Source organism: Melanaphis sacchari, unplaced genomic scaffold (genome assembly GCF_002803265.2).
Source record: "Melanaphis sacchari strain LSU unplaced genomic scaffold, SCAv2.0 Contig32_pilon_pilon, whole genome shotgun sequence".
In the NCBI taxonomy this organism is placed as follows: domain Eukaryota; kingdom Metazoa; phylum Arthropoda; class Insecta; order Hemiptera; family Aphididae; genus Melanaphis; species Melanaphis sacchari.
In genome coordinates this window covers 516,973-532,093 of record NW_020271199.1, presented here as the reverse complement: position 1 = coordinate 532,093, position 15,121 = coordinate 516,973, and the positions used below count along the sequence as shown (strand labels likewise).

General features: G+C 24.0%; 1 protein-coding gene across 2 annotated transcripts; it reads right to left on the bottom strand.

The window, feature by feature from the left end:
* Positions 1 to 3,495: 3,495 nt before the first annotated feature.
* On the bottom strand, positions 3,496 to 14,901 carry LOC112596598. 2 transcript variants are annotated; one of them, XM_025342358.1, is made up of 8 exons: positions 14,435 to 14,901; positions 11,983 to 12,121; positions 8,364 to 9,567; positions 8,001 to 8,180; positions 7,525 to 7,654; positions 7,322 to 7,449; positions 6,720 to 6,790; positions 3,496 to 4,369 (listed from the first exon to the last, which is right to left on the bottom strand). In XM_025342358.1, exons 1-8 carry the CDS (start codon positions 14,469 to 14,471, stop codon positions 4,213 to 4,215), a joined length of 2,046 nt encoding a protein of 681 aa, XP_025198143.1. In that variant the 5' UTR covers positions 14,472 to 14,901; the 3' UTR covers positions 3,496 to 4,212. The 2 variants fall into 2 exon arrangements, with proteins under 2 accessions (XP_025198143.1, XP_025198144.1); XM_025342359.1 differs by having other exon boundaries at positions 14,501 to 14,901.
* Between the last annotated feature and the right edge of the window lie 220 nt (positions 14,902 to 15,121).

The window sequence follows — 15,121 nt, the reverse complement described above, 5'->3', positions numbered from 1 at the left end:
CCATTACTTATATATTAATATTACTACTTTGACAATATTTAAGTTCTTAATATGTTTACAAGTAACATAAAACAATCACACAGCTTAAAAAAATATTTCAATACAAAATAAAATTTCATATTCATGAAAATATATTTAAACAATTTGTTTTATACAGAGGAAGAAATGTTGAATACAATATTATTCTAAATAATTTCAGATGTAACATGTCTTTTGCCAAAGCTTAAAAATACATAAATAAAATATTCATTTCATTACATTTTGAACAAATTTATGATAAGAACCTGTCCAAAATTAATTTACTTATTCACTGTTTATCATATTTATACCTATTTGTAATACTTTAATTTTTTTTAGCAAGTCTTAAATGTCTTAAAAAAAAATTTAATATAATTAATACAAAATTATATAATTTTTAATCATCTACTTAATTAGTATATACTAAATGTTTAAAAATAATTTTGATGTACTAAAAATGAACACCTTGGAAATTGTAGAGTCTATCGTTCAATCATAATAAAATGTATTTTAGTATAGTTTTATAACTATATTGAGTTAAGCTACGTTAAAGATCTTTAACAAATTTGGCAGTGTTATTCAGTCTTTAAGTATAAATAGTAAAATTACACTATTTATTAAAATGTAGGACATGGATAAATTTTATTAGTTTGTCATTATTGTATTTTATAAATTTATAGAAGAATATTAATAAATTGTTATTGGCATTAATAATCAATATAGTCAAGCAATATATAGTTAAGATACTATTGAATGTTATAGTATTTAAAGATATCTAATGAAGCAGTAATTAAATTACAATTTTAACTAAGACTAGAATTATAGTTTAATATAAAATGAAAAATGAATAGATTAAAATAAATACTACTACATAATAAAAAAAAAAAATAAATAATAAAAAAAAAAAAATACAGAAAAGTATAGAGATTTAAGAAACGAAAATAAACTAAAACCATTAAACACTGGACACTTAAAAATTATAATTCACTAAATTCACTCAAAATATTATTAAATTTAAAATTACTTTAGTTAAATCAAAAGGACTCAAAACATACAATTTTAATATTTGATGCATAAATATTAACCTAATTTAATAATTGTTTTTCTTAAATATAAATAAATAATTTAAATTATAGATTTTAAAATGATTTTTAAACCTTATGACCTTATAATATGAACATTACATTTGGCCATGGTACGACTGGTAAATTGAATACCATACATTTAAAATAATAAATACAATTTCATAAGCAATTAATATTAATTTAGAAATCTAACTCAAAATAAGATAAATGCAATAATCATAAATCATGAATATATAAAAAAAATCCATTGTCACTTCAACAAAATTGTGTATAAAATGTTTTTTAGAGACGGTTCGTTAAAAAAATTATGAAAATAAACTTTTAATAAATGAATTATTGTCATCATTATAAATGTTAACAAGATAATTTAAATACATTTTTTGTCATGGATACAAATAATATATTTTTGTAACCATTTATTTTACACTATTGGTGTTAAAATATATAGGAAAGTGTCTGCACATAAATTATATATTATTGATCTATGAAAATGATTATATTATGGTAATACAATCTGGCAATTAAATCTAAAAATAATATAAGTAAACAAAAATTAAATTAATATTTTTTTCCATTAAAATATTTACGATTGAAAAAAAATCAAAAAATCACTAAAAAATTAACAAATTAATTAATACCTACAATTTTTTTTTAAATTCTATGAAAAATTAGCAGCCAAATAAAGTTTGACCAAAAATTAATTATTTCAAATGTATATAAAACATAAATCAAAATAATGTGATGTTGTTTTTTTTTTGTATGTAAATAATTAATTAAAAATTCATTTGGTATAGAAATGTTTATAAATAAAATATCATGAGACACAAAAAATAGTGTCTGAATTAAATTAAATTCTAAAAATGTTGTACAGAGTAATTTCATATATAGCTTACACAATTAAAATTTGTTTATCTTATAATTTTTACAATGAGATTAGTGTGATAAGATACATTTTGCAGTCTTGATAAAATGTGACTAAAATAGTGAACAAATGATCAACAAATGAACTAATCCCAATTTTGTATTTAATGATTATATTATGTATTTTTATCTTAAATATATTTTTATTGAATATTACCTTTACATATTAATTTTTTTATTTATAGAAGTATGGTTAAAACGTTACATTATTTATTATATTATCTAAATTGGTTTAGTCCCAGTAAACAAATTTAACCGTATATATTATATCATAGGCGTAGCAAAGGTGGGGCAGGGGAGGACAAGTGCCACCATGCACTTTAAAATAAATTCTATTTCTTATACCTAAAGACCTTGTTTTGCATAAAATGCATGTTGCTATTTTCATATACATGCAGTCAATGAGTGTACATAAATCATTAAATGATTAAAAATCAAAATTGTATGCTACATATTTTTGCATATTCTAACGTTAATGCATATTCTGCATATTTTTGTATATCTTCACAAAAAATCGTACAAATATACACCAAACGATCTGAAAAGGTGTTGAGCAAAAAAACAGATTATAGGTACATTTATATAATATCAAGTATTTTACGTCTTAAAAAATAATCTTTGATAACTAATTGTTTTTCAATTTAACATACTACATTAAACCGTACTTTTTCCCTATTTATAAACCAATGTATCTACTATTTAATTTTAATAAAATATTTTTTACAATGTATTACCTAATGATTAAAAATTAAATTACAATTTAATAAATTACATTTTTGTGTTGTATATTTGCTATATTATACATCATAAACTGTTTATGAAAATTTAAGTAAAATAATAAATAATTATCACTGCAAAATTAATATCAAATATAAAATTTAATTTTGAATGTTATGCATATTTTTCTTGCATATTTTTCACGATTTAAAATGTATATAAATTCAGTCTTTAACTTATAAGAAACGTATAAGTTTTACTATAAAATGGAAAAAGCAAAAAAAAAAGGTTATCAAATGCCCCCCTCCCCTGTTAAAATCCTAGCTACGCCCATGTATTGTACATAAATATTTATTTTTAATGAAAATATCATTTTCTAATTAATCAATAACAAATTATTTACCTATACTGTACACACTAATTATGTAGTTAAGAAAATAAACAATAATACTATTAGTAAAAATCTGATTTGTATTAGGTACATATCGTATTTTATTTTTAAAATAAATTATTTTAATAAGCAAATTATAAAACCCATGGAATTGGTATGATAAATTTTTCAAATTATTGATGAGTAATTATTTCATTAATACTACTTCAAATACAATTAACTGAGATCTGTCATGAAATATTATTTGAATAAATTAAATATTAGTAATACAATGTTCTTTTACGAAAAAAATAAATAAATACAAAAATGTCTTCATTTGAATAAATTAAAATACTTGACAAATGGTTTATAATTTTACTGTAAAAATGTCTAAGAAATAGTTCCATCAGTCATTGAAATTTTAATGGCACTAAAAAGTCAGTACCACATTTAAATATTTAGTCTGTATTCATTTTCCTATGTTTTTAGAAAAAAATATATATTTAAATATCTTTATAAAAATATAAATGTTATGATTCTAGATAACAGAAGATACGAATAACGTGATAGATATAATAATTATTAAAGTACAAAATTAGTATATATCTTGATTCATTTATGGTCACTCTTATTGCATGTTTCACGTCTGTAGACAAATGCATGAGATATAACAATATACACCTTTTACTACAGAGCACATTTAGACTAGTATATACAAAACAAAATGACTAATATAATACACGTTTTAGAGTAAAAATAAATGTAAGTACTCTGCATTTATCGGTCGTATATTATGATATACTAATGATTTGCCTGATTGACCACAATGATATGTATAGTGTTAAATGAACTAGTATTTATAGACAATTAAATTATGGTGATAACACATTTGTATCACATAATAATTATTACTATCTATTTCGAGGCACTTATTTGTACCATTATTTATCTATAAAATTTGTATAACCAAGACACATAGGTAGATTAAAATTATTACTTAGGTACTAAATTAAAATATCACAAGAATTGTTGAAGAATAAAAACTAAGGACATCTTTTGTAAAATAGATTCTTTTACAAAAGAGTAGAAATATTAAAATGTTCATTTACGTGAACGTCGAGATGAAGGTGGGAAAATATTACCAAACAGTTTAGTAATTGAATCCCGATTTTCTGTGCTCATTGACATAATAGGCACAACACGTTCAATCACATTGAAATTTGTTTTTTTATCACAAGTGATCCATTCGTCTTCTAATCTATAATATAAAAAATATATGTTATAATTAAATAATGTAGTATCAAAGCAAATATTATAAGATCATAAATTTTTATAAAACTGTAATAACTACCTATATAAAAAATAACATTTTAAAATTTAAGTTTTAAATATCCTCATAAGTATATAATTTAATAAAATATAAGCCCCTCATTCCTCAAAATAGTACCTACTTAATTATATTTTCAGTAATACATAGATAATAATATAAATTCTATTTCAGTGAATATCTATAGTTAGGTGAGAGCTGATTTAATACCAGCCAATTTGGTGAAATTCAGAATAATATATTTCTTAATGCTCAATTAATAAAGTGATACATTCAATAGCATTAATAATAACACAGTGGCCTGGTACGGCGCGATGATTGGCCTCAGTCACTAATGTGTTATGAGATCAAGCATCAGCCGGCGTCACTAGCTTGGGATTTAGTTACGATTCTATGGCACACAGGGATGTTCCCATAGGCCATAGGGTATACTATATATACGCCGTATACTCTCAAGATATTTTTTCAATATTATGGATGTAATACGTATACTCTCAAGTCTCAATCGATTTGCAATTTTAACTCTCAAAACATTTTTACAAAATTATGAGTATACTCAAATCATATACAAAGGAAAAAACAAAAAAAATTTTAATTAAATAATTTTTCCATATTTACGTTATTTACATATCTTAAATATTTATTTTAATATTTGAAAATATTGACGAAATAATATAAAGAGGATATTTAAAATTTTTCCATTTTAAATAACATGCTCTTTACCGGCTTTACTTTTATAAACCATAAGAAAATATTTTTATTATATTAAATGTTTATATTTTGATATTTGATAATTTAGTATACTCTCAAAAAATTAATGGGAACACCTCTGATGGCACACACACATAAACACACGTGTTCTAACACTACTAATCAAACCTTACAAACAAAACCTTTCACAAAAAAAAACCTACTGTTCCTATCCACAGCTAATGCCGCTAATGGCCTTAGTTTCCAGGCTTAAATAGGATCAATAAAAAAAAAAAGATAATAATAATAACACTAATGATTGTCTGCAATCACTAGTAAACTTTGATAAATGTTATCAAATACAAAATTTATAATAAAATTAGAAATTAAAGTTAATAATTAATATGTACAAAAAGAGAATATTAATTATTATAAAGTTTACTATCATAAAATTGGGAATATTAAGTACCTAATTATATCTAATTGTTTAATAAGTACTTGGAGATCTCATTGATCTATATTTTATACTTCGGTTACAATAACAAAAACTTATGACTTTAAAAGGTAGAAAACTTTAATTTTGTTAATTAAAACGATGTAACATTGTTGTTACAGTTCATAAGATCTTAACTCAAGAATTTCTTTGGCCAGAAATCTGTTTTTCTCTACTTGCAATGTTACAGTGATTTGTAATTTGCACAATGACAAAACACAAGTCTATAAAAGTCTAACCAATAATTGATATTACTAAAATTAATTTTTCATAAATATTTAATGTCACTTAAAACGTTTATTGCTTGAATTGTGTACCTTATAATGCCTAATATCTGTTACCAAACTACTAGAATAAATTAATATATTCATTGTCTAATCTGTAATGTTAAGAGGACGTCTCACCCGCATGTTTTGTCTCCGTCTTACACATGTACAACATGGTAAATTTTCGTTCACCAGTTTCAATATTATGCTTTTTAATTTTGATATTAGAGTAAATTGACCAATTATCAATAATCACACTTCTAAGTAAGAACATTATCTGTGTTCTTTCGTTGTTTTTTTTACGATATTTTAATTTTTAAGTGAGTTATGAGTATGAAAAATAGAAATATATAAAAATACTCACAATTCACTTAAAAATTAAAATATCGTGAAAAACCAACAAAAGAAGAAAACACAGATAATGTTTTTACCTAAAAGTTTGATAATAGGTCAATTTACTCTAATATCAAAACTAAAAGCACACTATTGAAACTAGTGAACGAAAATTTACCATGTCGTACGTGTGTAAGACGGGGATAATACATACGGATGTGAAGTTCTCTTAAATATAACAAATAATGAAGTCCTGGTGACAGGCCGACCAAATACAGTCATCTGACCATACTCAAAGAATATCCACTATTAATCAATATTTAGTTTTTAAAATAAAATATACATTTATGAAAACTAATTTATATGTAATATAATAACCAATATTATAAAATTAGTATCCTATATGCCTATATCTAGTATTAAATATAGTTAAAGAAAATAATATTAATATCAATATTTTTAATAGGTAATTTATAAATTGATTTTAGCAGAAACATACATGTTAGGAGGAAACCATCGCATCAGCACTTCTTGTTTTTTACTTCCTTCTAATACTCTTCTAGCAATAATCTAAAAAATAATAAATTTATAACAGTATAATAAAATTGTAAAAACATAAGTTATTAATTATAACTATTTTCGTATTCTATTAGGTTTGAAATACTAACAAATTAAACTTTACTTAAATTACAGTATTAAACACATTTGGTACAGCTGTTTACTTCTAAGCTCTAGCTTTGAAGTGTTATAAGATAATTCAGGATATTCCTTTAATACAATTTATATTTCAAATAAATTTAAATGAAGGTATTGTAAGTATTTTCAAAATAATAGACATGCATTGATTTTTTTTTTTACTCATAAAACACATTAAAAGTAGTTTGCAATTGTTAAATAGTACTATATATTTTATAATATGATATTAAATTTTAAATATCACACTATTTACAAGTGTTAAGATAAATATCACCTACCAGTTTAGTATTTTAAAAATGTCATGTTTAAATTTTTAAAATAATTAAATATTAATTTGTAACACTATCAAAATGAGGATATGTAATATACTCTTCAAAATTAGTAGCTCTGATAAAATAATCTTACATTAGGTTGAAATTTAATAGCTCTTCTGCTGTAATCAATAAAATCTTGTTGACTGTTTTGTGTACTTAAAAATAACTGGTTTTGTAATTCCATCATTGTAGCTTGATCAAAGTAATCAAATTTTCTTGCTAAAAAAATAATAATTTTATAGTTGAATTAAAGTTTAAATTAATTTTACTTCTTAAGAGCTAAATTATATTTACCAGTGAATGGTTGCCTACGAAGACGTAATTTCTTTCCTTTTCTTCTTATTAATTTACCATTTATACCACCTTCATCCTCTTTATTACTAGAAGTCTTAAAATGTTGATTCACATGCCTTTCAAGCATTATCTAAAAAATTAAAAAAATTATATTAAAATTATAGTTATTAAAAAATTTAAAAATATTTTATGATAAATAAATATATCAAAATTATATTGATTATTAATAATATTATTTAATTATGAGTATTTCAAACACCAATATCAACATAATGTTAAAAAAGGAATATGAAATAACATTTAGTTAAAATAAATAAATTGGTTTTATTAGTATTTTCAAGTAAGATAAATTAAATTTTACATAAAGAATTTTTGAATGAAAGTTTTCAGTTTTTCCACTACTAGAGACTTAAATTTTTAAAAATAAAAAGTAGATTGAATACTATTTTTAGTAGTAAATTATAAATTATAATTACTTGAGAACTAAAACGTTGTCTGCACTTCTGAACGATGCACTGCAATGGTTTATTACCCCCATGACTTAATACATGACGCTCAAGCCATGAACGTGAACAAGATGGTTTATTAAATACTTTGCAGTCTGACCATAAACATACAAAACTTTCACTAAACTTCTGAGAATTAACATGTTTTACCTGAAAGTAAAAATATATCAAGTTAAATAATTATGGTAGTAAAATGTAATAAAATTAAGTACTTTGATTAAATGTATTTCATAATTTTTTTACATTAAATATATTTTATCTGTTTTGCTATTAATATACACAATTAAGAAATATAAAAACAAAAAAAAAACATTGAATAAAATGTCTACTAACCTGGAGATGTTCAATGAGCTTAGCAGTAGCAGTAAAATGACTATCACAATTATTCCAACGACACATAATATTTCCTCTCAATGAAATCCAATGACTATCCAACTTTGGAAATCTAATTTTATTAGAATCAAAACCAACTGAAGTTAATTCAGTTGAGGAATAATTAAGTTGTTCATTATTTTTTATTGAACCATTAATGTCGCAATGCTGATGTTTATTTATTGGATTTCGAATAGAGCAATTCAATCTTGTTGATGATGACTTTAAATTATCTTGTACATTTTTGTTTTGGTCCAGCAAGTGAGGAATTTTAGATTTGAATAAATCATGAGAAGAACCAGAAGAAGATCTCATAAAATACCTGCCCTTATTTTGTAGTTTAATTGTCTGATCTACACACAATTTTTTATGTGGACTATTAGAGTCATTTTCATCATCAGAAATATTATTATTTAATTTGAAATTCTTGGTTGAAGGTGTATCAATTAAACTTTTACAACTTAATTTTTCACTTTCATCTTTTATGTATTTGATTGAAATACTGTTATTCATATGATCTTCACATAGTTTAAAATCAGTCTCATCAAAACTATCTGAACACGTCGAGGGGGTACAAGATGGAAATTGTAAAGATAACAATGACTCTTCATCTTTTAGTAAACATTTATTATCTAAGATATTGGATTGTAGAGATGTAATGATGTCACTAGAAAAATGTTCATCAGAACTACGAAGTGTAAATTTTGTTGGTGATTCTTCATCAGACACAAGAAACTTTTTATCAGGAACAAAGTCACATTCAGATTTAATATCTGAAGACTCTATAAGTTTACACTGAGCTAATGGTAATGAATTAAACAAGTCATTTATTTTTGATGAATTTTGAAAAATGTTTAATTTGTCATTACAAGAAACATCTTCAATTGCATTTTGGTCAAGTTCAATGTTGGCAATGTTTGTATCTGTCTTGCAATAATCAGTAGTATCACAGGCATCAGAAAATAATTCAATATTAGAACAATCAGCTGCCCATTCTTCACTCCATGGCCAACATGCTAAATCAATTTCATCAGCAGAATTTGCTAAAGGTGGCGGGGGTGGCATTACAGGTTCACATTCATCTGGAGAAGGAATAGAATACTCACTAACTCGACTATCTGGAGTTAAAGGTGATCCAAGCTCAGTAATAAATGTTGCAACACCACTGAAAAAAATTAGATCATAGTTTCTCAATAAAAATTTAGTGAAAAAAATAAATTATAAGCAGAACAAATATTGTTACACACAAATTTTTAAACTTTAATACCATACGTATGTTAGTTGAGGGTCAATATTTGGTATAAATTAAAATACTCCCATTTTGTATATGTTCTATTTGTTTTATTTATTTTTTAAAGTAAATTGTATACATACAGATCAGAAAGAAAACAACCAGCTTTGGCTAAGAGTAAGAGTAGCTAACAGATTAAAAACATACAGTCAAGCACATATTATGCATTTTGTAATATTTGTGGAACAAATTAAATTTATTTTGACATGTGAATCAATATTCTAAAAAACATGTTGATTTTTTGTAAACTGCACGTTAATGTTATGAACAGATTAAATTTACTAGAAATTAACAAAAACTAACCTCTTATTACTTAATAAATTGAAAGTTTTTTTTTTATTCATTAACAAACTAACAATCATAATAAATAAAATATATTTTAAATGAATAGATTAAAATAGAAAATGTCGTTAAATATTGCCCATATTTTTTTGAAGAAATTAAATGTTTCAGTCAACGGAATATTTGTATTTTTATTGATTTGTAGTTAATAGTGCAAATAAAGATATAAGATAAAATAATATATTAATATTAAAAAATATCACATTGCATGACTCATGTAGTTAAATTAAATTAGAATTATTTTTATAATATTTTTTATTGGATATGAACTAGCTCCATATGCAAAAAATAAATTTTATGTTATTGATAGTATTATGGTAAATACAAGATTTACTTAATTTTATTTAATGTACTTTTATGTATTATTGTGTATTTTTACACAATCACAAAATTGGATCTCTATTGTTTGCAATAATACATTCAACTATATAATTTACGACTATTTAAATTTTATGAATTGAAATTTAACTAATTAATTTTGAAAATTATGTACTTGATAAGCTAATTAAAAAAATAACTTTCCCATCACTGTAAAAACATAGAAAAAAAAATTAAATTTAAAAATTATGTAAAGAAAATAATAATTATTAATTATACATGAGTACATAACAAAAAAAAATAGTATAATTGTAGATTATTTGACTAATTAAAGCAGTATTTCCCTACTTGGGTAGAGGGGGGAAGCATATTTAATTTTTAGGTTGATAAGTGATTTTTAAAAAATGTTTTGTTATTATAATTATGATAAAAAAAAAAATCATAAATAATTTATAAAAATGGAATATCAGTAAAAATAAAAAATTGTTCTATGTTTTTTGATTAAAAATATACCTAAACTATGAATTATTCGAACAAAAAATTTAATATTAGTAAAATAAAATCATTTTACATATTTAAAAAGGAGGATTAATTAGAGTAAAAAGGATACTTATAAAAACTTGTATAACAATATTAAATTGTAAAAATTAATTTAAAATAAAAAAAAAATGTGGTTGTTTTGAATAATAAAAATTAACTTTTTATCTTAAAATCTAACTCAAAACTAAATTTATTATCTACTTCAAAATAGGTGTAATTGAATTTATTTGGTACTTGCTATAATTTTAATGTCAACTTTATATCTTATATTATAATAAAATAAATAATATTAGTATGACAGTTAAAAGATAAATCTACTAAATTTTTGTAATGGTTAACCTAATAGTTAATAATTTGTTATACTTAACAGTGTTTCCTAATTGTACAATCAATCCTTTAAGTGTGGATTTAATATTGTAATCTCCATTTAAATACATAATAACTATTAGAAACATTTCCTTAAGATATTGTTAATCAAAATTTCAAATGAACTTATAAGATATTATGTTATGTAAACAATATGTAGTAAAAATATTAATTAATAAACTTGAATGCTTTATATTAATCTTACAAATGCATAATATAGCAAATTGCATGTTATGAAGAACCTATTTAACTCAATTATGCTTAATATTACAATAAGTGTATACTGTATACACTATTAAATTTAAATTTAAATATTATCTAGTGATCCTAAGGTTTTTTTTTTTTTATTTTAATTTTAAAGTGAGTTATGGTCATTTTTAAATGCTTAAACAAGTAAAAATTATAACTATTATCTTCTTAACAAATTCTATGATATTAAGTATATTATATCTAATATTCTCAGTTACATTAATACCAGGATTCAACTATAAATAAATAAGAAAAGATCATAATTAAAAAAAAATCTTTTGAATATTAAATAAATATTATGTAGGTAAAATCACTAAGAGCCTATTATTAAATCTGTTATACATATTGTGATATCCACTTTATTATTTTTGTTTTCAAAGTTTCTGAACTTAATGTAGTTATATAATAATTAAATTCACAAATATTTATTTTAACTTACAAAATTAAAATAATAATTGTAAATAAGTTACATACCTGTCTGAACTTTCTGAGCTATCATATCTTTCAACACATCTTTTTTTTGTACATTTTTTTATGGTAAAAGGTCTGTCTGATGAACAAAATGTCATGTTGACAATCTCATGGCAAATATCCAATGTTTGAAGTGGATCCACTGAAAAAAAATTACATAATGCATTAGATTGTGTATTCCATATAAGTATAAAAAAAATGTTTTACTAAAATAGTTATCTAAAATAAAATTGATTCTAATTACTATAACAAAAATAAAAGTATAACAATTCTAAAAATGTGTCTTAATAAATTATATTATCTGATTATAAACAATATTGATCTAATCGGTTTTAAATTTAAATAACATTTTCAAATTATGATGTATGAAAAGTAGATTTGATGAATATGTAATACATTAAGTTTAAAATGATACTCATCCACAGAAATAAATCTTATTACATTTTTTTTTTAGAATTTGACTATGGTATGTACTAGGTAAATGATTATCCATTTTTTATGAAATAGTAATAGAAAAATAAGTATGCATTTTCAACGTTTTAATAACTGTTTAAGAAAATAACACATAAAGATATATGAACAATTACAACATAAATAATTATAGGAGAGCAATTTTCATAATATTAAGGCACCATGTAACATGTGATAAAACAATAACTTTACAGTCATCTTTTATTCTTCTTGTACTTGTAATTATATTTGTAAACTGTTTTTTTTTTTTTTTTTATTGATGACTTTTTACTATATGATTAAATATTTTTAAAAATATTTATATATGCTTTTGAAAATATTAATTATATATAAATACTATTAAATACATATATTATTAAAATGATTTTAAATTTTTTTATGAATGATTTCCATTTGAAATTTTTTATCTAAATATAATGACATAATCAAAATTGTTTACTGTATTAAATACATTATAAATTTTAGGTACTTAATCAACATTTGACTGTAATATGTAAATTAATAAATTTCTATACATTGGCCATTCTCAATATTTTTTTTTAATAAAAAGTGTTATTAAGTAATTTGAGATTATAACAATAACATTTTATAAAACAAATATTTGTTTACTCTTTCTGACTCACGCTAAATATAGACAAAACACATTCACGCAAAATCGTTGTTTATGATTTTTGAGTTATTTTAGATGTTAGAGTTAAATTAAAATTATTAAAAAAATATTGATAATAATATTTTTAGGGGTCTAACATAATTTTGAATACTCTTTTTTGAAGACGGTAGAATTTCATTTTTAATCCATTTAATTTTACGAAAAATAGTTTATTATTCATATTTATAGTCTATTATATAGTCAAATGAAGAATTGAACACATATTAAATTTATGAAACCGTCAATAACATTATTTCTGTAATAGGTGATTTTATTCTAAAATCAAATACTCAAATCAGTCAAATCCATAAAAAATACGATGTTGTGTGAATATATTTTGCCTATGTTACTCGTAAATCAATAACAAAATAAATAATAAAATTACGTCTTTTCTTAAGTTTAAGATATTAAAATATATTAATACACATTAATAATACACGAAAAAATAATAATAAAATGCTTAAAACATTTTGGTAGCTAATAGGTATATTTTTTTTGTTTAAATTTAGATACCTACCTAGAAAAAAATGCTCAGATTATAATTATTTATTAATATTTTGTTATTGAACATATTATAGGTATACCTGTATCAACTACTAGGCAATAGTTTTTAGTTTAAATTGTTAGATTATATTATAAACCTATAGGTATGGAGTAACATATGTATAGTTACATATTACTAGTACTAGGGTCTCAGAGTACTTGATATTTTCATAATCATTTAACAATTAAAACACCTATAGAAAATAGCATTAAAACGTAAAAACACGATACTTTATTCTTTGAAAAAATATATTCGAATACGAAATGAATGTCAATCTGAAATTGAAACCCAATAAAAACACAATGAAGCAGCACGGGTGTGCGTATTGAACACGTATTATAATCCGTATGCATACATACACATATATATATATATATATAAATAAATAATACAAAAAATGCATAAAAAAAAAAATTAGCATCATAATATTATCATTACGTTATTATTGTTATTGTTAATATTATCGCACAAGTGTGGAAATTGTAGTCCATAAAAAACAAAAACAAAAACAACAAATTAACTCGACGAAAGGCTTAGACGAGAGTAGTGTGTTCTCGCGCCGGATGCGTGAAAACTTTACGAGCCGGAAAAAACGGAAATACGTACATTTTATTATTTTAATAACGTTTAGATTAACGCAATAGGTACAAGTAATATCTAATATTACGTACAGACAATGTCATAATAACAATAATAATAATAATAATGACAATAATAACAACAACAATAACAATAATGTAGAGTAATCGTAATGACATTATAGACATCGTCGTCTCTCTCTCAAAACTCACGGTTGTCGGTCAATCGGAATCGCACTTCTCCAGCCATTTTCCCGTCCGATACAGTGGTGTACTTACTATGCTGCAGCTTATATGCCTACTACATGTATGCACCGCTACGAACTATACGCTCGCCTCGCCGAATTGCATTCACGCGCACTCACACTGGCACGCGCGAACACACGGTCGCTCACTCTCACGTACACTAGTGTTCGTTCACTCGTACGTAGATACACTTTGACTCCTTCGCTCACACGCACACGCACACACACGCACTCACTCACACACACACACACACACACGCGCGAGCGCGACGTCCTAACCCGTCGGAGACGTACGCATTTCTTGTGTTTACGTGCTCGGCGCGGCGGCGGCGGCGGCTGCTGCTGCGTCTATGCGGTGCATGCGATGCAAGTACGTACGCACGCACGCGCACGGACGCACAACAAAGGTGCAATCGCTGGCGACGGGGAACTCGGCGGCGTGGTCGATCACGGTCGACCGCGATGTCGTCCCGTGTGTTCCGTTCTCGGATGTAGGCAGCGACGCGCAGCGCGCTGAGGTCGACGGCAACTACCAATACTAATACTGTACTACTACTACTACTACTACTACTACTACTACCGGCTACTACTACTACTACTACTAGCTACTCTACTACACTACTACTACTACGTATTACTATGGACGCGAGCGTGG